Source organism: Trachypithecus francoisi, unplaced genomic scaffold, assembly GCF_009764315.1.
Source record: "Trachypithecus francoisi isolate TF-2019V2 unplaced genomic scaffold, Tfra_2.0 Lachesis_group12, whole genome shotgun sequence".
NCBI classification, from domain to species: Eukaryota; Metazoa; Chordata; class Mammalia; order Primates; family Cercopithecidae; genus Trachypithecus; species Trachypithecus francoisi.
The window spans coordinates 21,136,417-21,161,429 of record NW_022681457.1 but is presented as its reverse complement, the minus strand read 5'-3'; the positions used below and the strand labels follow the sequence as shown (position 1 = coordinate 21,161,429).

Here is a 25,013-nt window from a genome sequence, read left to right as displayed (position 1 = left end):
AGGGGAAGGGGAAGGAGAAAAGGAAGGGGAAAGGGAAGGCAGGGGAAGGGGAAGGGGAAGGCAAGGGAAAGGAAAGGAAAGCAAAGGAAAACAAAGGAAAAGAAAGGGAGAGAGATGGATTGGCAACATATTTTGGAGGTGGAACCCTCAGGGCTTACTGATGAATTAGATGTGAGGAGAGAGGGGAAAGGAAGAGTCAAGAATTAATCCTAATTTTTTATTTTATTTTTTGGCTTTAATAAAAATATAAATGATGGTACTCTTTACTAAGATGAAGGAAGATAATGGAGGATCAACTTGGGGAATCAGTTACTACCATCAGAAAACATAGTAATTCTTGACTCCTTCCTCCCTCTGACTCCATAACATTGAACCCACCTTCACCCATTGATAGCAATGCTACACTCCTCAAGCCTTGGTCTCTCTCTTTTTTGCACACTTCACACTTAATCTATCAGGGTGTGAAGGTCAAGGTCAAGGTTTGAAGGTGGCTCTACCTTCAAAATATATCCAAAAATCTAACCATTCTTTACCAGCTCCATGCCATCATCCTCCTCACTCAGCTGGCTTACTGCAATAGCCTCTTTCTGACTTCTATGCTTCTCTCCCTCTGCTTCCACTCCACAGTTAACAATCAACACAGTAGGCAGCAGTAAGAATGATTCTTTGAAAACCTGTCATACCACATCACTCCTCTGCTCATTATTCTCCAATGGTTTGCATTTCACTCAGGGTAAAAACTATTACTGTGGCCAATCATGTAGACCCTATCACCTCTCTGAATTTGTTCTCTGCAACTCTCATTTTGGTTCACTCTGCCCTACCCATTGTGACCTTCCTGCTATTCCCATAACACCCCATGCAAGCAACCCTCTCAGAATCTTTACACTGGTTGTTCCCTTGACCTGGTACATTCTTCCCCTAGGTTTCAAAATAGCTAAATTCTTTCCTTTCCTCATTCTTTGTGCAACTGTCACATCAGTGAGGTCTACCCTGACCACACTGTTTAAAACTACAATCTTCCCATCTGAACTCACAAGCTACCTCCTCTCTTTGCCTTAATAACTTATACCATAAAGTGGAATTTATTTATTTGCTATGTATTATCTGTCTCCTCCTGTTAGAATGTACGCTTGAGAAGGGTACAGGAGTCTTGGTGGAGTGCAGGAGGGTGCAGAAGAGGTTGTTTTACTCACTGCTACTTTCTCACTCAGAACAGTACCTTAAACATAGTAAGCACTCTGTAAATAATGGCTGTATAAATAAACATCACTCTAAAGAATTCAGACTTTATTATAATGAAAACTGAAGAGCTATCACGAGTGACAGACTCATAACTGTGTTTCAGAAAGACTTCTATAGCTACAATGCAAGAGAGGGATTAGAGGAGGAAAGATTAGAGGCAAGAAGCCAATTAGGAAGTTGTGCAGCAATCCAGGTGGGCATACAAAAAATAAGCAAAAGCCAGGGCAGGAGAAGGGAACAGGGAGGCATTTGTTTTTGCAGAGTTAGTCTTTGTATCCATGAAGTCATTATAATTAGCAGATGTGAAATGCTAGGGACACACCTACATCTGTACAGAGATCCTGTCAATACCAATTGACCTTTGGCTATTGTCTCCCATGCCCCTGAGAGACTCAAAGTGTTAATTTTTTTCAATGGACATTCTCATTCATATTTTCTCTCTCTCTTTCTCTGATTCTCCCAGTCTGTCTCATTCTCACTGCGGACACTTTTGTTTGTCATCTCCAATCAGTTCTTAGGCCCATCTACTATATATTTATTTCGGATATTGTATTTAATTTATTGTATTTAATTGTTTTGTCCCATGGCCTTACAAAGCTTGCCAACTGTATTTGTTTCAAGACACTTAAAAGAGAATGTCATGTTAAGTGACAACAGTTGCTTCTCAAGGGAGTCTACAAGAGAACTGAAAGAAAAACTCAGAAATGCACCGCCACAAAAGTCAGATTCAGTTTTGGAAAGATCTTGGGCCTCTGGTGGCCAACTTGGGTTTGCACTGTAGCTCTCCTACTTACAACTGTAAGATTTTGATCAAATTGCCTTGCCATTCTCAGCCTATTTCTTCATCAGTAAAACTAATATAACAACACTGACCATATACACATGCTGTGAAGATCAGATGAAATACCAAATCCTAATGGGCCTAAAAGTATTTGGTAGATAATAGGTATTCGGTATTAACCTCTATTTTTCCAGTAGGCTTAGCAATTGTACTATCTATTTTTATGTCCTACAATAAATTATAATGATCAGTTCTGTATCCAATTTTCTTATTTGATGATGAACGACTGCTGTGACCACATTCTTGGCTGGCCCAGTGGAATCACTCAGGAAATCTCTGTAATGCGATGGAAGGAGTGAATGAATGAAGGGATGAAATCATTATCTCCAAAGCCTGTACTACACTGTGCACACTGCAAGTCATTCATACACCCATTTATAGCAGAATGCCTTCCATAGGTGACCTCCTGAGGCTAGTCCCAGTCTTGGCAATGACGCAGGAGGCAGATAGGCACTCAGAATGTACACATCCTAAAATCCCAAGAGCACATAGTAACTTGTTGCATTGTGACCTTGTGACTCAATCCAAGCCCAATTGTTCCAGAAAGCCAGTGCCACCATAGCAGTGGCTTAGGAACTTGTCTTAGCCTTCCTTACCTAATGCCATCCCCCAAAAAAATGACTCCATGTGAGACAAAGAAGAGCACTTGGAAAGGGTGATGGCCAAGGTCCAGTTGGAAATAAGCTTTGGTATCTGGATGAAGGAACTGCACGGGGTCAGTGTTCTGTGGACAAAGTCTGTGGAAAAAGCAATGTTTTTTCGCATAACTATTCTGAAGAGAACATCGGCAAGCATGAGACAAGCCTTGACGTGTGATGAAACTAAAATCAATCATTCCTTAGGAAGGGAGCATGTGCTTTTCTAAGAAGTAAATATCAAATGATCCTGTCCTATTTCTTTTCCTTCATCCTGAGGATAACAAGATGAAGATTTTTAAAAAATACAAATCTATTCACATACTTAGAATGAAATCCTTGCTGTGTAATGGAAGATCTGCATTTAATTGTAAAAATGAGATAAAATATCTTTTTTTCAAAGCTATGGCTTTTAATACATTTTTCATTTATTTTCCTTTTTTCTCTTGCTTCCTCCCCTTTACTTTCCTTTTTCTCTCTTTTCTCACTTCACATCTCTTTATGCTTTAGGTGGTGTATTTATGACTGTGTGGCATTGTTGAAACCATGGACAATGTACTACTGGAGCAGACACCTTCAGATGTGGCTTATTAGAGAAGATGTGCATATGCAACAAGGAATAAAAATGATGCAACTTTCTCGTATCATGTCCTATGTGACAATGATGTATTTTAAAACCAGGGATTGGAATTTACAAGAGAATAAAAAAGAATCAGTAAATGGTAAGGAAAGGTGAATAGCAAATAAATCATATTAAAAGGCCATCGATGGTGGGTGAGGAGACTCCCCAGGCTGTGATTGCTACCTTTAGTCACTTAACTATAAAATACGGATAATGACTGTATCTATAGGTATAGTCATAGGACTTTTCAGAGTATTAATTAGATAATACATGAAAAGTTCTTGGGATTCAGATCAGAAACAAGCCTTCAAAATAACATTAGACACTGTAATTATGAATATCATTCAAAGTTTAACGGAATTATGTGTATAAATCCCTCTCACAAAAAAATACTCAGTAAGCTACAATTATTACAATTAATATTACCATCATTATAATATTTTTAAATCTATGTTATAACTGACATCTCTCTCTCTTTGCATGTCCTCTTTGGAATGATAATGGACAACGCAATTTGCTCTTGATTCAAATTTTGCTCCATTGTGCTAGATTTTGGATTTCCTAAGATTTCACTCTCTGTAACCTATGAGTCAATCAAGCCGCATGCCTATGTCCAATGAAACTATGCATGTAGAGTTTCCCAAAATGGAGCTCCAAATGCAGTTTGACAGGTTGATGGTGCAATACTAATGAAACAGATAAAAGCTAACAATTCCCATGACTCCTGTCAAAAGCCACAGTGGAATATTATGAAGATTTGTTAGTAATAGCAAAGAAGAGGTCCCATTTTTAATTAAAATTCAGGCTTATGAAATAGGTGTAACCAATTTTTGTGCACAAAGATATGTCATAACATTTGGGATAAAATGGCTTATATTCATAGCAATAGAGGAAACTTTGAGCCAAATACTAGGGAAAATATTTCTAACTGATAGAGATGTTCGATGTGTATATCAAGTCTCTGAAAACCTACTGATGGACAGGTTCATGAATAATGCATTCTGCACAAAGAATTGGTTTACTGGATCATTACCCTTACTAGAAAAAGCTTCTGGATTGTGTCGTCTATGAGTTCAGAGTCTCCTACAGGTGATTATACTATGATGTGAGGTTTAAAAGAGTTATATTTCAGTCATGGGTCCTCAATGTGTGACGAAAAGGGAAAGAATATTTAACTTAAAAGTTGTCCAGGAAGACCTGGGTGCAGGGGGTGCCAAAATGACTGACTAGAAGCAGCAGTGATCAGAGGCTCCCATCAAAAAGAGCCATACCCCGTTCTCTACTAAAAATACAAAAAATTAGCTGAGCATGGTGGCGGGCGCCTGTAGTCCCAGCTACTCGGGAGGCTGAGGCAGGAGAATGGTGTGAACCTGGGAGGCGGAGCTTGCAGTGAGCAGAGATCATGCCACTGTACTCCAGCCTAGGCAACAGAGTGAGACTCCATCTCAAAAAAACAGAACGATAACAGCATGCAAATCCTGCACCGGCAACTGAGGTATCCAGGTTCTGTCATCAGAACTGACTAGGTGGCTGGTGTGACCCACGGAGAAGAAGGAAGAGCCATGCGGTGTGGTGGCCCACCTGAGAGACACACGGGGCAGGAGAGCCCTCACCCCCCATCCAAGGGAGGCAGTTAGTGTGCTCGCCAGCCTGGGAAACCGTGCTTTTTCCACGGAAATGTGCAACCTATAGATTGGAAGATCCCACTCATGAGCCCATGTCACCAGGGCCTAGGGTTCCCAACCATGGAGCTGCACTGATTCTCATCAACCACTCAGCTAGAATCTGCTTAAGCCTGTTGAGCTCCCGAGGGGCGGCCAGCACCACAGCTGCGGCTACCTGCTGTCTAAGCCATTTGGCCTCCTTGAAAGAGGGGTGGCAGCCAACACTGGAACTTAAAGTTGCCTAACACACTAAGTTCCCAGGATTGGGGAAGGGCAGCAGTCATCTCTATAGCTCCAGGCCATGCTCTTCCCCTACTGGAGCCAAGGAAGCTGAATGGCTTGGTCCCAAGAGGTATTCCCCACAGCCTAACACACCAGCTGTGGCAAACTGCGGCCAGAGTGCCTCTTTGGGCCTCATCCTGATCCATCCCTCCTCACTGGGTGGGGTTTCCCTGCAGGAACTCCAACAACTCCAGCTAGGGGCTCAGGGACCCAACTTGGATCTCCCTGGGCCTGAGCCCCTAGGCAGGGAGGGGGCCACAGTCTCCGCAGACCAGCAGACTGTCTTTCCTCCTGATAGTTCTGAGGAATCTCAGCAGCTCAGACAAGTGGGCTCCCCGACAGTGAAAGCTCACCCCCTCCACCAAGGGACAAAGTACTTTGTTAAATGGGTCCTGCTTCCCGTGCCAACCACTGAGTGAGACACTTCAACAGGGATTGTCAGACACCCTATAGAGAAGCATTCCTACTGGCATCGGGTCAGTGCCCCTCAAGGTCAGAGATCCCAGAGGAAGGAGCAGGCACCCATCTTTGCCCTTTCTCCAGCCTCCCTGACTGACATTTCCAAGAGTGGGAACAAACCATATGAATAGGGCCTGAAGGGAACCCTCAGCAAACCACAGAAGCCCCACAGAAGAGGGACCTGACCACTGAAAGAAAAACAAACAAACAGAAAGCAACAACAATAGCATCAAGGAAAAAAAAGTCCCCACAAAAACCCCATCCAAGGGTCAGCAGCCTCAAAGATTGAAACTAGACAAACTCCTGAAGATGAGAAAGAATCAACAAAAAAACACTGAAAACCCAAAAGGCCAGAGTGCCACTTCTCCAAATGATCACAACACCTCTCCAGCAAGGGCACAGAACTGGACAGAGGATGAGATGGATGAGCTGACAGAAGTAGGCTTCAGACAGTGCGTAATAACAAACTCTACTGAGCTAAAGGAGCATGTTCTAACCCAATGCAAAGAAGCTAAGAACCTTGACAAAAGGTTACAGGAGCTGCTAACTAGAATAACGAGCTTAGAGAGGAACACAAATGACCTGATGGAGCTGAAAAACACACTAGAAACACATGAAGCATACACAAGTATCGACAGCTGAATGGACCAAGCAGAAGAAAGGATATCATAATTTGAAGACCACCTTGCTGAAATAAGGCATAAAGACAATATTAGATAAAAAAGAATAAAAAGGAATGAACAAAACCTCTAAGAAATATGGGACTATGTAAAAAGACCAAACCTATGATTGACTTGAGTACCTGAAAGAGATGGGGAGAACGGAACCAAATTGGAAAACACATTTCAGGATATTATCCAGGAGAACTTCCCCAACCTAGTGAGACAGGCCAACACTCAAATTCAGGAAATAAAGAGAACACCACTAAGACACTCCATGAGAAGATCAACCCTAAGACACATAATCATCATATTCTCCAAGGTCAAAATGAAGGAAATAATATTAAGAGCAAAGAGAAAGGTTGGGTTACCAACAAAGGAAGCCCATCGGACTAACAGCGGATCTCTCTGTAGAAACTCTACAAGCCAGAAAAGAGTGGGGGTGAATATTCAACATTCCTAAATAAATGAATTTTTAACCCAGAATCTCATATCCAGCCAAACTAAGCTTCATAAGTGAAAGAGAAATAAAATCCAATCTAGACAAGCAAATGCTGAGGGATTTTTGTCACCACCAGGCCTGTCTTGCAAGAGCTCCTATAGGAAGCACTAAATATGGAAAGGAAAAACCGGTACCAGCCACTGGGAAAAAAAAGAAAACATATGTATGTATATATACATATACACATATATATGTACACATATATACATATATATATATATGAAGACCAATGACACTATGAAGAAACTGTATAAGCTAGTGTGCAAAATAACCAGACAGCATCAAGATGACAGCATCAAATTCACATATAACAATATCAACCTTAAATGTAAATAGGCTAAATGACACAGTTAAGACACAGACTGGCAAATTGGATACTCATGACCCATTGGTGTGCTGTATTCAGGAGACCCATCTCATGTGCAGAGACACACATAGGCTCAAAATAAAGGGATGGAGGAAAATTTACCAAGCAAATAGAAAGCGAAAAAAAAAAAAAAAAAAAAAAAAACCAGGGGTTGCAAACCTAGTCTCTGACAAAACAGACTTTCAACCGACAAAAATAAAAAAGACAAAGAAGGGCATTACATAATGGTAAAGGGATCAATTCTACAAGAAGAGCTTACTATCCTACGTATATATGCATCCAATATGGGAGCAACCAGATTCAAAAAACAAGTTCCTAAAGACTACAAAGAGACTTAGACTCCCACACAATAATAGTGGGAGACTTTAACACCCCACTGTCAATATTAGACAGATCACTGAGACAGAAAATTAACAAAAATATTCAGGACTTGAACTCATCTCTGGATCAAGTGGACCTAGTAGACATCTACAAAACTCTCCAGCCCAAATAATCAGAATACATATTCTTCTCAGTGCCACATGACACTTATTCTAAAGTTGACCACATAATTGGAAGTAAAACACTCCTCAGCTAATGCAAAAGAATGGAAATCATAATCAAACAGTCTCTCAGAACACAGTGTAATCAAATTAAAAGTCAGAATTAAGAAATTAACTCGAAACTCCACAACTACATAAAAATTAAGCAATCTGCACCTGAATGACTCCTGGGTAAATAATGAAATTAAGGCAGAAATAAAGAAGTTATTTGAAACCTATGAGAACTAAGAGACCACATAACAGAATCTTTGGGACACAGCTAAAGCAGTGTTAAGAGGGAAATTTATAGCACTAAATGCCCACATCAGAAAGCTAGAAAGATCTCAAACTGACACCCTAACATCACAATTAAAGAGCTAGAGAAGCAAGAGCAAACAAATCCAAAAGCTAGCAGAAGACAAGAAATAACTAAGATCAGAGCAGAACCAAAGAAGATAAAGACACTTCAAAAAAAACCAATGAATCCAGCTGGTTTTTTGAAAAAATTAACAAAATAGATGGCTAGCTAGACTTACAAAGAAGAAAAGAGAGAAGAATCGAATAGATACAATAGAAAATTATAAAGGGGATATCACCAATGACCCCAGAGAGATACAAACTGCCATCAGAGAATACAATAAACACCTCTATGCAAATAAACTGGAAAATCTAGTAAGAAACGGATAAATTCCTGGACATATACAACCTCCCAAGACTAAACCAGGAAGAAGTCGAATCTCTGAATAGACCAACAACAAGTTCTGATATTGAGGCAGTAATTAATAGCCTACAAACCAATAAAAGCCCCAGACCAGATGAATTCACAGCCAAACTGTACTAGAGGTACAAAGAGGAGTTGGTACTATTCCTTCTGAAACTATTCCAAACAGTTGAAATGGAGGACTTCTACCTAACTCATCTTATGAGGCCAGCATCATTCTGATACCAAAACTGGGAAGAGATACAACAACAACAATAAAAAACTTCAGGCCAATACCCCTGATGAACAAGGATGTGAAAATTCTCAATAAAATACTGGCAAATAGAATCCAGCAGCACATCAAAAAGCTTATCCACCACGATCAAGTCGGCTTCATCCCTGGGATGCAAGGCTGGTTCACCGTACACAAACCAATAAATGGAATCCATCACATAAACAGAATCAATGACAAAAAGCACATGATTATTTAAATAGATGCAGATAAGGCCTTCAAAAAAATTCAACAGCCCTTCATGTTAAAAACTCTCAATAAACTAGGTATTGATGGAACATATCTCAAAATAATAAGAGCTATTTATATCAAACCCACAGCCAATATCACACTGAATGGGCAAAAGCTGGAAGCATTCCCTTTGAAAACTGGCACAAGACAAGGATGCCCTCTGTCACCACTCCTACTCAACATGGTATTGGAAATTCTGGCCAGGGCAATCAGGCAAGAGAAAGAAATAAAGCGTATTCAAATAGGAAGAGAGGAAGTCAGATTGTCTCCGTTTATCGATGACATGATTGCATATTTAGAAAACCCCATCATCTCAGCCCCAAAACTCCTTAAGCTGATAAGCAACTTCAGCAAAGTCTCATGATACAAAATCAATGTGCAAAAATCACAAGCATTCCTATACACCAACAATAGAGAAGCAGAGAGCCAAATCATGAATGAAATTCCATTCACAATTGCTACAAAGAGAATAAAATACCTAGGAATACAACCAACATGGGAAGTGAAGGACCTCTTTAAGGAGATTTACAAACCACTGCTGAAGGAAATAAGAGAGGGCACAAACAAATGGAAAAACATTCTATCCTCATGGATAGGCAGAATCAATATTGTGAAAACGGCCATACTTCCCAAAGTAATTTATAGATTAAATGCTATTTCCATCAAACTACCATTGACATTCTTCACAGAATTAAAAAAAAAAAAAAAAGACTTTAAATTTCATATAGAACCAAAAAAGAGCCCATATAGCCAAAAGACAATTCCTAAGCAAAAAGAACAAAGCTGGAAGCATTATGCTACCTGACTTGAAACTACACTACAAGGCTACAGTAACCAAAACAGCAGAGTACTGGTACATAAAACAGACATATAGATCAATGGAACAGAACAGAGACCTCAGAAGTAACACCACACATCTACAACCATCTGATCTTTGACAAATCTGATCCAAAAAAAAGTAATGAGAAAAGGGTTCCCTATTTAATAAATAGTGCTGGGAAAAGTGGTTAGCCATATGCAGAAAACTAAAACTGGACCTCTTACTGACACCGTGTACAAATATTAACTAAGATGGATTAAAGATTTAAATGTAAAACCCCAAACCATAAAAGCCCTAGGAGAAAACCTAGGCAATACCATTCAGGACATAGGCAGGGGCAAAGTTTTCATGACAAAAACACCAAAAACACTAATTTTGTTGCAATTGCAACAAAAGTCAAAATTGACAAATTGGATCTAATTAAACTAAAGAGCTTCTGCACAGAAAAAGAAACTCTCATCAGAGTGAACAGGCAACCTATAGAATGGGAGAAAATTTTTGCACTCTATCCATCTGACAAAGGGCTGATATTCAGAATCTACAAAGAATTTCAACAAATTTACAAGAAACAACCCCATCAAAAAGTGGGCCAAGAATATCAACAGACACGTTTCAAAAGAAGAGATTTATGCAGCCAAGAAACATATAAAAAAAAGCTGAACATCATTGATCATTAGAGAAATGCAAATCAAGACCAAAATAAGATACCATCTCATGCCAGTTAGAATGATGATTATTAAAAAGTCAGCGAACAATACATGCTGGTGAGGATGTGGAGAAATAGGAACTTTTTCACTGTTGGTGGGAATGTAAATTAGTTCAACCATTGTGGAAGACAGTGTGACGATTCCTCAAGGACCTAGAACCAGAAATACCATTTGACCCAGAATTCCATTACTGGATATATACCCAAAAGAATATAAATGATTCTACTACAAAGACATATGCACATGGATGTATATTGCAGCACTTTTTTTCAGTTTCTCTAAATTATTATTATTTTTTATTATTATACTTTAAGTTCCAGGGTTTGTTACATATGTATACATGTGCCATGTTGGTGTGCTGCACCCATTAATTTGTCATTTACATTAGGTATATCTTAATGCTATCCCTCCACCTCCAACCCCATGACAGGCCACAGTGTGTGATGTTCCCCACCTGTGTCCAAGTGTTCTCATTGCTCAATTCCCACCCATGTGTGAGAACATGCGGTGTTTGGTTTTCTGTCCTTGTGATAGTTTGCTGAGAATGATAGTTTCCAGCTTCATCCATGTCCCTACAAAGGACATTAATTCATCCTTTCTTATGGCTGCATAGTATTCCATGGTATATATGTTCCATGTTTTCTTAATCCAGTCTATCATTGATGGACATTTGGGTTGGTTCCAAGTCATTGCTATTGTGAACAGTGAACAATAAACATATGTGTGCATGTGTCTTTATAGCAGCATGATTTATAATCCTTTGGGTATATACTCAGCAATGGGATGGCTGGGTCAAATGGTATTTCTAGTTCTAGATCCTTGAGGAATCGCCACACTGTCTTCCAAAATAGTTGAACTAGTTTACAGTCCCACCAACAGTGTAAAAGTGTTCCTATTTCTCCACATCCTCTCCAGCACCTGTTGTTTCCTGACTTTTTAATGATTGCCATTCTAACTGGTGTGAGATGGTATCTCATTGTGGTTTTGATTTGCATTTCTCTGATGGTCAGTGATGATGAGTATTTTTTCATGTGTCTGTTGGCTGCATAAATGTCATCTTTTGAGAAGTGTCTGTTCATATCCTTTGCCCACTTTTTGATGGGGTTGTTTGATTTTTTCTTGTAAATTTGTTTAAGTTCTTTGTAGATTCTGGATATTATCCCTTTGTCAGATGGGTAGATTGCAAAACTTTTCTCCCATTCTGTAGGTTGCCTGTTCACTCTGATGGTAGTTGCTTTTGCTGTGCAGAAACTCTTTAGTTTAATTACATCCAATTTGTCAATTTTGGCTTTTGTTGCCCTTGCTTTTAGTGTTTTAGTCATGAAGCCCTTGCCCATGCTTATGGCCTGAATGGTATTGCCCAGGTTTTCTTCTAGGGTTTTTATGGTTTTAGGTCTAACATTTAAGTCTTTAATCCATCTTGAATTAATTTTTGTATAAGGTGTAAGGGAGGGATCCAATTTCAGCTTTCTATATACAGCTAGCCAGTTTTCCCAGCACCATTTATTGAATAGGGAATCCTTTCCCCATTTCTTGTTTCTCTCAGGTTTGTCAAAGATCAGATGGCTGTAGATGTGTGGTATTATTTCTGAGGACTCTGTTCTGTTCCATTGGTCTATATCTCTGTTTTGGTACCAGTACCATGCTGTTTTGGTTACTGTACCCTTGTAGTATAGTTTGAAGTCAGGTAGCATGATGCCTCCAGCTTTGTTCTTTTGGCTTAGGATTCTCTTGGCAATGAGGGCTCTTTTTTGGTTCCATATGAGCTTTAAAGTCGTTTTTTCCAATTTTGTGAAGAAAGTCATTGGTAGCTTGATGGGGATGGCACTGAATCTATAAATTACCTTGGGCAGTATGGCCATTTTCACGATATTGATTCTTCCTATCCATGAGCATGGAATGCTCTTCCATTTGTTTGTGTCCTCTTTTATTTCGTTGAGCAGTGGTTTGTAGTTCTCCTCGAAGAGGTCTTCAACATCCCTTGTAAGTTGGATTCCTAGGTATTTCATTCCCTTGAAGCAATTGTGAATGGGAGTTCACTCATGATTTGGCTCTCTGTTGGTCTGTTATTGGTGTATAGGAATGCTTGTGATTTTTACACATTGATTTTGTATTCTGAGACTTTGCTGAAGTTGCTCATCAGCTTAAGGAGATTTTGGGCTGAGACGATGGGGTTTTCTAAACATACAATCATGTCATCTGCAAACAGGGACAATTTGACTTCCTCTTTTCCTAATTGAATACCCTTTATTTCTTTCTCCTTCCTGATTGCCTGGCCAGAACTTCCAATACTATGTTGAATAGGAGTGGTGAGAGAGGGCATCCCTGTCTTGTGCCAGTTTTCAAAGGGAATGTTTTTAGTTTTTGCCCATTCTGTATGATATTGGTGTGGGTTTGTCATAAATAGCTCTTATTATTTTGAGATACGTCCCATCAATACCTAGTTTATTGAGAGTTTTTAGCATGAATAGCTGTTGAATTTTGTCGAAGGCCTTTTCTGTGTCTATTGAGATAATCATGTGGTTTTTGTCTTTGGTTCTGTTTATATGCTGGATTTTGTTTATTGATTTGCATATGTTGAACCAGCCTTGCATCCCAGGGATGAAGCCAAGTTGATCGTGGTGGATAAGCTTTTTGATGTGCTGCTGGATTCGGTTTGCCAGTATTTTATTGAGGAGTTTTGCATCGATGTTCATCAGGGATATTGGTCTAAATTCTCTTTGTTTGTTGTGTGTCTGCCAGACTTTGGTATCAGGATGATGTTGGCCTCATAAAATGAGTTAGGGAGGATTCCCTCTTTTTCTATTGATTGAAATAGTTTCAGAAGGAATGGTACCAGCTGCTCTTTGTACCTCTGGTAGAATTCAGCTGTGAATCCGTCTGGTCCTGGACTTTTTTTGGTGGGTAGGCTATTAATTATTGCCTCAATTTCAGAGCCTGTTCTTGGTCTATTCAGGGATTCAACTTCTTCTTGGTTTAGTCTTAGGAGGGTGTATCTGTCCAGGAATTTATCCATTTCTTCTAGATTTTCTAGTTTATTTGCATAGAGGTGTTTATAGTATTCTCTGATGGTAGTTTGTATTTCTGTGGGATTGATGGTGATATCCCCTTTATCATTTTTTATTGCAGCTCTTTGACTCTTCTCTCTTTTCTTCTTTATTAAGTCCTGCTAGTGGTCTATCAAGTTTGTTGATCTTTTCAAAAAACCAGCTCCTGGATACATTGATTTGTTTTATCTCTATCTCCTTCAGTTCTGCTCTGATGTTAGTTGTTTCTTGCCTTCTGATAGCTTTTGAATGTGTTTGCTTTTGCTTCTCTAGTTCTTTTAAAGGTGATGCTAGGGTGTCAATTTTAGATATTTCCTGCTTTCTCTTGTGGGCATTTAGTGTGTTACATTTCCCTCTACACACTGCTTTAAATGTGTCCCAGAGATTCTTTGTTGTGTTGTGTCTTTGTTCTCACTAGTTCAAAGAACATCTTTATTTCTGCCTTCATTTCATTATGTACCCAGTAGTCATTCAGGAGCAGGTTGTTCAGTTTCCATGTAGTTGAGCGATTCTGAGTGAGTTTCTTAATCCTGAGTTCTAGTTTGATTGTACTGTGGTCTGAGAGAGAGTTTGTTATAATTTCTGTTCTTTTACATTTGCTGAGGAGTGCTTTACCTCCAACTATGTGGTCAACTTTGGAATAAGTGCGATGTGGTGCTAAGAAGAATGTATATTTGTTTATTTGGGGTGGAGAGTTCTGTAGATGTCTATTAGGTCCACTTGGTGCAGAGCTGCATTGAATTCCTGGATATCCTTGTTAACTTTCTGTCTCATTCATCTGTCTAATGTGGACAGTGGGGAGTTAAAGTCTCCCATTATTATTGTGTGGGAGTCTAAGTCTCTTTGTAGGTCTCTAAGGACTTGCTTTATGAAACTGAGTGCTCCTGTATTGGGTGCAATATATTTAGGAGAGTTAGCTCTTCTTGTTGAATTGATCCCTTTACCATTATGTAATGACCTTCTTTGTCTCGTTTGATCTTTGTTGGCTTAAAGTCTGTTTTATCAGAGACTAAGATGGCAACCCCTGCTTTTTTTTGTTTTCCATTTGCTTGGTAGATCTTCCTCCATCCCGTTATTTTGAGCCTATGTGTGTCTCTGCATGTGAGATGGGTCTCCGGAATACAGCACACTGATTGGTCTTGACTCTTTATCCAGTTTGCCAGTCTGTGTCTTTTAATTGGAGTATTTAGCCAATTTACATTTAAGGTTAATATTGTTATGTGGGAATTTGATCCTATCATTATGATGTTAGCTGGTTATTTTGCTCGTTAGTTGATGTAGTTTGTTCCTAGAATCAATTGTCTTTACAATTTGGCATGTTTTTGCAGTGGCTGGTACAGGTTGTTCCTTTCCACGTCTGGTGCTTCCTTCAGGACCTCTTGTAAGGCAGGCCTGATAGTGACAAAATCTCTCAAATTTGCTTGTCTGTAAAGGACTTTACTTCTCCTTCACTTATGAAGCTTAGTTTGGCTGGATATGAAATTCTGGGTTGAAAAGTATTTTCTTTAAAAATGTTGAATATTGGTCCCTACTGTCTTCTGGCTGGTAGCGTTTCTGCCGAGAGATCCGCTGTTAGTCTGGTGGGCTTCCCTTTGTGGGTAATCCGACCTTTCTCTCTGGCTGCCCTTAATATTTTTTCCTTCATTTCAACTTTGGTGAATCTGACAATTATGTCTCTTGGGGTTGCTCTTCTCGAGGAGTATCTTTGTGGTGTTCTCTGTATTTCCTGAATTTGAATGTTGGCCTGCCTTGCTAGGTTGGGGAAGTTCTCCTGGATAATACCCTGAAGAGTGTTTTCCAAGTGGTACCATTCTCCCCGTCACTTTCAGGTACACTAATCAGATGTAGATTTGGTCTTTTCACACAGTCCCATATTTCTTGGAGGCTTTGTTCGTTTCTTTTTACTCTTTTTTCTCTAAATTTCTCTTCTCGCTTCATTTCATTCATTTGATCTCCAATCACTGGTACCCTTTCTTCCACTTGATTAACTGGCTACTGAAGCTTGCACATACGTCACATAGTTCTTGTGCCATCATTTTCAGCTCCATCAGGTCATTTAAAGTCTTCTCTGCACTGTTTATTCTAGTTAGCCATTTGTCGAATCTATTTTCAAAGTTTTAGCTTCTTTTCGATGGGTTTGAACATCCTCCTTTAGCTCGGAGAAGTCTTTTATTACCGATCGTCTGAAGCCTTCTTCTGTCAACTCATCAAAGTTATTCTCTGTTTGGCTTTGTTCTGTTGCTGGCGAGGAGCTGTGTTCCTTTAGAGGACAAGAGGCACTCTGATTTTTAGAATTTTCAGCTTTTCTGCTCTGGTTTCTCCCCATCTTTGTGGTTTTATCTACCTTTGGTCTTTGATGATGGTGATGTACAGATTGAGTTTTGTTGTGGATGTCCTTTCTGCTTGTTAGTTTTCCTTCTAACAGTCAGGACCCTCAGCTGCAGGTCTGTTGGAGTTCGCTGGAGGTCTACTCCAGACCCTGAATATCACCAGTGGAGGCTGCAGAACAGCAAGTATTGCAGAAATGTTGCTGCCAGATCCTTCCTCTGGAAGCTTTGTCTCAGAGGGGCATGTGGCTGTATGAGGTGTCAGTTGGCCCCTACTGGGAGTTGTCTCCAAGTTAGGCTACTCAGGGGTCAGGGACCCACTTGAAAAGGCAGTCTGTCAGTTCTCAGATCTCAAACTCCATGCTGGGAGAACCACTACTCTCTTCAAAGCTGTCAGACAGGGATGTTTAAGTCTAAAGAAGTTTCTGCTGCCTTTTGTTCAGCTATGCCCTGCCCCCAGAGGTGGAGTCTACAGAGGTAGGCAGGCCTCCTTGAGCTGCGGTGGGTTCCACCAAGTTCGAGTTTCTCAGCTGTTTTGTTTACCTACTCAAGACTCAGCAATGATGGATGCCCCTCCCCTAGCCTCGCTGCCGCCTTGCAATTGGCTCTCAGACTGCTGTGCTAGCAGTGAGCCCACACTGTGGGCATGCGACCCTCCGAGCCAGGAGTGGGATACAATCTCCTGGTGTGTCGTGTGCTAAGACCGCTGGAAAAGTGCAGTATTAGGGTGGCAGTGTCCCGATTTTCCAGGTACCGTCTGTCATGGCTTTCCTTGGCTAGGACAGGGAAATCCCTTACCCCTTGTGCTTCCTGGGTGCACCCACTGTCCGACAAGTCCCAATGAGATGAACCTGGTACCTCAGTGGGAAATGCAGAAATCACCCGTCTTCTGTGTCACTCACGCTGGGAGCTGTAGACTGAAGCTGTTCCCATTTGGCCATCTTGGAACTCTGTAGCACTATTTACAATAGCAAAGACACGGAACCAACCCAAATGCCCATCAGTGATAGACTAGATAAAGAAAATGTAGCACATACACACAATGGAATACTATGCAGCCATAAAAAGGAATGAGATCATGTCCTTTGCAGGGACACAGATGAAGCAGGAAGCCAACATCCTCAGCAAACTAACACAGGAACAGAAAACAAAACACCGCATGTTCTCACTCCTAAGTGGGAGTTGAACAATGAGAACACATGGACAGAGAGGGGGACAACACATACTGGGGTCAGTCAGGGGGTCGGGGGCAAGGGGAGGGAGAGCTTTAGGACACATAGCTAATGCATGGAGGGCTTAAAACATAGATGATGGGTTGACAGGTGCAGAAAACCACCATGGCACACATTCCTATGTAACAAACCTGCAGGTTCTGCACTTGTATCCTGGAACTTAAAGTAAAATAAAATAAGTTGTCTAAGTACATCGCACAAGTTTAAATAGGAGAATATAAAGTGGTCTGCATTTCTACTGTACTGTAGCCATAGATGATGCCTTCCTTCTCAACTTCTCTAGCATTGGTTACTGAGACCAATCAAACATGATTTATTTCATACTCAGGGATTCCCCATCCAAGTATGAGCTCCTTAAAACCAGGGACTGATGAGGTCCAATTCATTTAATTCATTTATGTAGCCTGGCACAACAGCATCGCACAGAACATGCTCTGAATCCATCTACCCACCTACGCTTCCATTTACTTCGAAAGAGAATTTGAGGCAGTCATGTATAAAATAGCATTATACTAAGAAATGTAAATTAACAGTTATTTGCATGCACATCCAGCTTTGGATAAGATCATTTTTAATTGGCTGAACATTTAGAAGAGTTGGTAGGCAAATTAGATCATAACATAAGCAGATATTTTCAATTTAACAGTAAATGTGAGTGTGTGTAACCGAGCTTAGGTCTCACTTTCTTTGTATTCCACATTTGATCTCTCAGAAGCCTGCCAATCTCTTGACCTCAACTCCCAGTCATCATTATTACTGTCCTCATTCAAGTCCTTGTGGCTTTTTGTCTGTTGACTAATCTACTAAAACTAATCTCCCTGCCTCTGGTTATGTGTCCTCAGGCCTTTATCCTCATGGCTTCAAAGCAGAGATTTTTACAACTGAGATATGAATATGTGCACATACTCTTCTAACCTTTCACTGGTTCCCCCTTGGTCTGCTAGACGAAGTTCAATTCCTTAGCATGTTTTACAGAGATGTGGCCTCTGCCCTGCTCTCTAACTTTTATTGTAAGCCATTCTTCTAAGAATAGTTTGTGCCACAGCTGAACTTCTGGACTATTTGCCATTACCCTCAAATTAGCCTTGTTATTTTTCACTTCCATGTCTTTCTTCCCATACAAGTTTCCTACCAATTCGACTATCTGTACCCTTCTTTGCCTGGTTTGTCCTTATTTATCTTTTAGGGCTCAGCACAAATGCCTTCTCCCCTGTAAAGAGCTTCCTAAACTAGCTTTGTGCCAACTCTGTACCGTGTACTTCTGTTATGGCACTCATCTCACTTTTATGAATCTTCTGTCTCCCCTATTGGACAGCCTTAATAATTCAACAAGTTTGTATTAAGTACCCTTCTATGAACCTGGCACTGAGCTGGATACAAAGAGAACTTGTCTTTATTTTGTGGAGTTTTTTTTTTTGAGATGGAGTTTTGCTCTTGTCGCCCAGGCTGGAGTGCAGTGGTGCGATCTCAGCTCACTGTAACCTGTGCCTCCCATATTCCAGGTGATTCTCCTGTCTTAGGAGAGTATCTGAATAGCTGAGATTATAGGTGCCCACCATCAAGCCCGGCTAATTTTTGTATTTTTAGTAGAGACGGGGTTTCAACATGTTGGCCAGGCTGGCCTTGAACTTCAGACCTCAGGTGATCTGCCCGCCCCAGCCTCCCAAAGTGCTGGGATTACAGGCATGAGCCACTGTGTCCCGCATGGCCCTTGTCTTTAAGGGGCTCAGAGTGTTCAAGAAAAGGGGATTAGTAACTAATAAGAATAACAGAGTGTGCTAAGAGCTGGAGTTGGATCTTAAAGGACAAGTAAAATCATTGAGATGGTAAAGAACTCCCCAAGCAGGGAAAGTAGACTGTATAAAGGGACAGAGAAGTGTAATGACAGGAGGCATGGAGAAGCTGTGAGGAGGGCAATCTAGTGTAAATAACAGGCACATGTGTGGGACTGGAGGGGATAGACCATGAACTGTATAGTGTAGCCAGAAAATTATCTGAGCCATGTCTCAAGTGGTTATGGGGAAAACTGAAGGATTTGGGCTGGGGAGTAACATGTCATTTTCATGGAGTAGAATACCACTCTCATCACTCTGAGAAAAATGGGTTGAAGTAAAGGAAGATCAGGTAAGAAGAAGGGCTGGTCATCACTGCCTGCTGTAACACTTCTTCCTTGAGCAACACAAGCTGCATGAGTACGACATGTTAAGCTGTGCGCTAAGAGAAAGTAAACCCCGATTCAGGGGTCTGTAATCCTCCAGATACTGGGTATATAGGTCAAGTGACAAAATGGACTAGTCAATGACATAAAAACATCCATGACCCTATTGAAAAAGTGTCAACTTACCAATTTTCCAGTAACACTCTGACCACCTTCATTCAGCCAGAACCCAGGTACCATGGCTGAGAAATAAGGCCCCCAGACGCCTGGTACAAAAATTGGGTCTTTGCTGATCTGGAAAGAAAGATGGAAAATATGTGAAAACATTGACTCTCAGGGGAAGAGGAAGGGTTCTCCTCCTAATATTTCTATGACCATGGAATTCAGCTTCTTACTGAATGCCTTTTATGGTGGGGAAGTCACTCTCTCCCAAGAAAGGCCATGGCTCCTTTTTTTTTAAGAAACTTTCCTGATAAACTCATTTAAATGTCAAGGTAATAAAAATGATCATTTTGGAAGGAAACTGATAAGGTGTTTCCCTGTTGGCTTCCTCATTATGGCAGAGATTGTAAAGGTGGTCCCCATTCTCCACCCTTCCTGTGTCAACACCCTTTGCAATGAGACTTTGCAGCTCCTCACACTGAGATGTGGGTCTATCTCCCTACCCCTTCAATCTACGCCAGTCTTGTGACTTGTTTTGCCAAGAGAATGAGGCAGATGTGAGACTGGGCCAGTTTTCCAAGCCTAGGTCTCAAAAGGGCTGTGTGCTTCTGTTCTGTCTTTCACTCCTCAAACTTGGCCACAAGAACATGCCCTGACCACGCTGTTGGGTGACAGGAGATGTGCAACAGAGCTGAGTCTGTTCAGTTGTCTCAGGTGATTTCCCAGATATATGAAAGAACCCAGGCAACACCAGCAAATATTCCTAGGTAATCAGTATTGACCAGCCCAGATCATCAGACTCACCTAGCCAACCAACAAACTAGTGAGCAAAAATAAATGTCTACTGTTGTTTGTCACTAAGGTTTTGTATTTGTCTGTAACTTAGCATTTGGGGGACAATAATAACTGATATATTTCTTTCCTTTTACAAACATGTACTGCTACCTACTAACAAACCCGTCCCCCTATTTGGTGCTGGGGAAACAAAGATGAATCAGAGTTCTTACTTTCCAGAAGCTCCCATCTAGTGGAGGAACTATACAAATAAATAGACAAATAGAATATAGTGTGGTTCATGAGATGGTAAAGACAAAATACAAAATATTGTGGATGGGCACAGGAGGTGAGGAATGTGCTAAAGATTATACAAAGATAGAGGCCACCATTTAGATATATAACCCAAGGCCAACTGCCCAGAATCAAGTAGTAAAACTTAAGTCATTCTGATTTCCCTGAGTTGCTAGCTCTCATAAACAAAGCATAAAACATAAGCTTTATCCCCCTGTCAGCATAATTTGATGAAATTAAAACGTAAGCTTTAGGTCCTTGTCAGCATGATTCAGGAAAATTAAATCAATCAGCTATAGACAAATCAGTTTAAACAGTCCTGTTTGCCCTGAAAAAAAAATGTTAACATATAACAGCCAATGACTAAAAAGGTCAAAATACTTTCTCCTTAATGTGTCATAAACTGCACGGTAACTGCCATAAGGTGAACTTCTTACCACTTGAAGTCTTGCTGATGGCAATCTGTACTTTTTGTAAGATAGTAAACTTTCACATTTTTCCTTATTCTCATTTTATTTTTGACAAGTGGAATGGTACAGAGGTGGCTTCTTAAAAGAAAGGAACATAAACTAAGTTTGAAAAGACTAGTAGGATTTTGCTAAAGTAAAACAGGCATTCCAGGTAGAGGGAAGAGCCTGAACAAAGCCATGTGGGTAAGAGAGGTGCTCTCAGTAATCAAGATAGTGCCATTTTTTTTTTTTTTTTTTTTTTTTTTTTTTTTTTTTAGCAGACCATAGCAGTCCCTTCAACTGTAAGGAAAGCATGTAAACAGATGAACTAGAACAGGTGGGGATAGACCATGTGTTCACTCATCTACAGTGGTACATGCTTCTCATCTATTCAGCAGTAAGGAATGCTGATGTCACATTTATGGTCACAGAAATATTTAGCTAGAGGGTAGGGAAGAAAAGGGAGTTAGGCATACCAGTTGTATTCCAGCAGGTCTTGAGGTTGGGCAGAGAATCTATTCATTTATATATTTCACAAATATTTACTCAGCCCTTACTATATGCTTGGTAATGTGCTAGGCCCAGAGGATACAGAAGTGATTACTAGCATTGTAGCATGGGGACAGACCTTATTTAATTGTCTTGACCTCAGCTACCCCGGTTATCTCTTTACTAAACCAGAGATTCCACGAATCAGTAGGATTTCCAACCCCAGAATGGGAAGGGGGTGAAGGAAGGCAAAAAACAAAAACAGCATAACATTGTCAACTTTAAATTTTGTCAAATAAGGACAATTTTTCAAAAGGAATATTTTAACATCAAAATAGAAAGAATAATCTCAGGGAGAAAAAAGACAGGCTTTCATAAGAAAAGTAAGTTCAGCTTACATTAACATATACATTCATTTCTTTACTGGTTCAACAGATGTTTCCTGAGTTCCTAGTCCAGGTCTGTGCCAGGCACAGAGATAAATGGTGAACAAGAGCATAGTCCTGTCCTCACAGAGCATCTCATCTTGAGAGGGAAACAGACCAGAATGACCAATTACACAGGTTTGGCCAGGACTTTCCCAGTTTCAGCACTGAAAGTCTTGCCTTCTGGAAAACTCAGTCTCAGCCAAGCTGGGAAAACTGGCTATCTTAAGACAAACATTAATCAGATCATTACACAAATATGTAATTACCAACTGTGAAAATCAATGAGGGAAAGCCAAAAGGTATTAACAGAACACGTAAGTGAGGTACCTAATTCAGTCTAGGTGACAGGGAATGCTTCTCCGAGGAAACTGTATATGAATTAAGATTTAAAACATGCATGGAAATTATTCAGGTGGGTGAGTTTGAGTGTGGTGTGTACGCGCGCGAGAGAAAGAATGCATGAGTGAGCTATGGCGAATGTTCCAGCCACAAGGAGCACATACTAACTGGTACTTATTTTCACCACTCCGCCTTTATTTGCCTAGTGAAAATTTTATCAGGTGCCAATTCTAGAAATTTCTTTCCTAAGTCCCAGAGCTTCTTTGAGGTGAGTGAGGCAGTTCATATTCATTACCACTTAGGACCCAGGGTTTGCACAGGTAGAGCCAAAGCCAAATCGTCTCATTCTGTGTCTTGCACCCCCCTGCTTCCAGAACTCCTGGCCCCATTTGAGAGATCAGTCCCCGAGAGGTGTAAGTTGTCCATGGTTAGTACACGGACGACCACGATGGGATGTGAACTGAGGCAGATGTTGACCTCAAACTCTATGATGATGCTCTTTACTTGTATGCATAAATTGCTTAGGAAGGATACACGTCACTTCCCTTCTTCCCATCCCCTGTCCCACAATTTGGGGATGTTACTGCATCGGCTGCAGCAAGACTTCATTAGAAGATTGTGGCTTTGCTGCTCCAAAATGTCAGAGGATGATTTTGCTTGGCTCTGTCCAGAGAGAAAGTTTTGAGTTGACCTCTTTTTGTGGCCACTCATCTGGAATAGCACATGCTTCTCCTCAGACATCCTGTGTAAAGCAAGGAAACAAAGAGTACTTCTAATCACTTTCAAATCCTGTGTTCTTAGAAGAATCTAGGAATTCCTGGTTTGTTTTGGGAGAGAGAAAAAGAATGCACACTTATGTATTTATGTGTCATTTAATCTTTTGCAACAAACCTAAATATTTAAAAATGTTTTTGTGAAAGCTCCTTCCATGCTGATGGCTGTCTTGGCCTGGAGGCTGCTCCATGACCCTAAAGAAGGGGAGCTCATCATACCACATTGATGACAGGTGTCCATGCAGGACACTGACTTTCCAGTAATAATGGTACTGTTGGCAGCAACAACAATAGCTGAGACTTACTGTGTACTTAGTAAAGGCCTGATTCTAAGCATATTACAGGTATTAAATCACTTAATCTTCACAGTAATTCTAAGGGAAAATTCTGTCATTATTCCTATTGTACAGATATGTAAACTGAGGCAGAAAGTTAAATAATACGCCCAGTATTACAAAAACTGAAAGCAGTCAGGCATCAGGCTCTATATTTGTCTCTGCCAAATTATAGTCTTAATTTTAGGCTACCATTACTTCTTTGAGTGTTTCATCTGTTTTGAAGAGCAGAAAGCAAGGGCCATTAGAGCCAACACAGACTTACTCAAAGTGAACATAACCTTCTGGCCTTGATGACAAGTGGGTTAGGGAATCTTCATTTCTAAAAAGTTTTCGTTAGGTGTTCCCTGATACACCAGTGAACAATAGAAGAGGAAGTATGGGTCGGGACAAAGGCCCATCGTGATTCTAGTCCTGACTCTGCCCAATTCTCAGCCAGGTGATCTTAAGTAAGGTAGCCTTTCTGAGCCTCAGTTTCCTCAACTCCAAAATGGGAGGAATGCATGAATGCTAGAGGACTTTTGTAAAGATTAAGTAAGCTGTCACATATAAATGGTTTATTATATGTTAAACACCAAATAAATGTTAGCTCTCCTTGAAATGAGGCTTGTATGATGGAATAGTCAGGTGACTGGCTGAACAGCCACAGGCAATAGTAATCACAACTATGTAAGGGGGTCTCTAGATTTGTCCTTGGTCTTAGTTTAGTCAACATGCTTAATAATGGAGTAGAAGATGATATAGAAGAAAAGCTTATATTTTCAGATGCTAATGCTTGGAAAAATAGCTTATTACAGGATGTGTTCAAATTAAGATTTGAAATTACCTCAAAGAGCTAGAACACTAAGCAAAATTAAGAAAACAGGTAACATTTATTTACTTATATAGTTAAAAACTTACACTTAAAAGGTATTGGTAGTATTCTCTTTCATAGGCTTGGTGGTGGGAATACTGGTGTTCATTTTGGTATTTTGTTTAAACTGTACTTAGACATTTGGTGTACTCTTTGTGTCTAATACAAATATCATTATAAAAACTTTAAAAACAACACATAAAAACATTTGTTTGCATACTGTATGTCAGACACTGAGCTCAATAAGGCTATAAAAATAAGGCAAAATATTACTACTACTATTACTACTACTACTACTACTACTAATAATAATAATAATAATAATAAAGTGGCATGGTTCCTTTCCTCAAGGAGTTCCTAATCAGACAGGGCAGCGAGGTAGACATAAAAAAATAACAACAAAACATGGCAAGTGCTATTAAAAGGTAAGAGAGGAGTGTAGTATGAGCCCAAAGGAAGGAATAATTCACTGCCTGGGAAAAGAGTAAGCATTTCACAGAGGTGGCCACCTTGAAGCAAGGCCTTGAACGAGGAGGACATACTTTCTTGGGCAGAGAGGAAGGGCAGCCCAGGCAGAAACAGCTAGGTAGACAAGGCTCAGAGTCACGAAGCTGTGCACACATTTTGATTTCAGGGAGCTCCATATAAAGTTCTGCATTTTACTTTAAATAAAAGATCACGTGGTTTGAAGGATGGGTATAGTTTTGCATCAACAGATCCTACTGATTCTCAAAAATCCAATTTTAAAACAATTATGGTTGGGAAAAAAAACCATTGAAAAGAGCCTTTATATCAGTTAATAATTA

At 40.2% G+C, this 25,013-nt stretch overlaps 1 protein-coding gene across 5 annotated transcripts in view; it reads right to left on the bottom strand.

Moving 5' to 3' along the window:
- FGGY (FGGY carbohydrate kinase domain containing) overlaps positions 1 to 25,013 on the bottom strand; it is a 442,861-nt gene that overhangs the window by 140,507 nt on the left and 277,341 nt on the right. For all 5 annotated transcript variants that reach the window (XM_033225064.1, XM_033225066.1, XM_033225061.1 and 2 more), the window contains one exon: positions 19,498 to 19,605. In XM_033225064.1, coding sequence (XP_033080955.1) covers positions 19,498 to 19,605 — 108 coding nt within the window. The remainder of the gene's footprint in view (positions 1 to 19,497; positions 19,606 to 25,013) is intronic.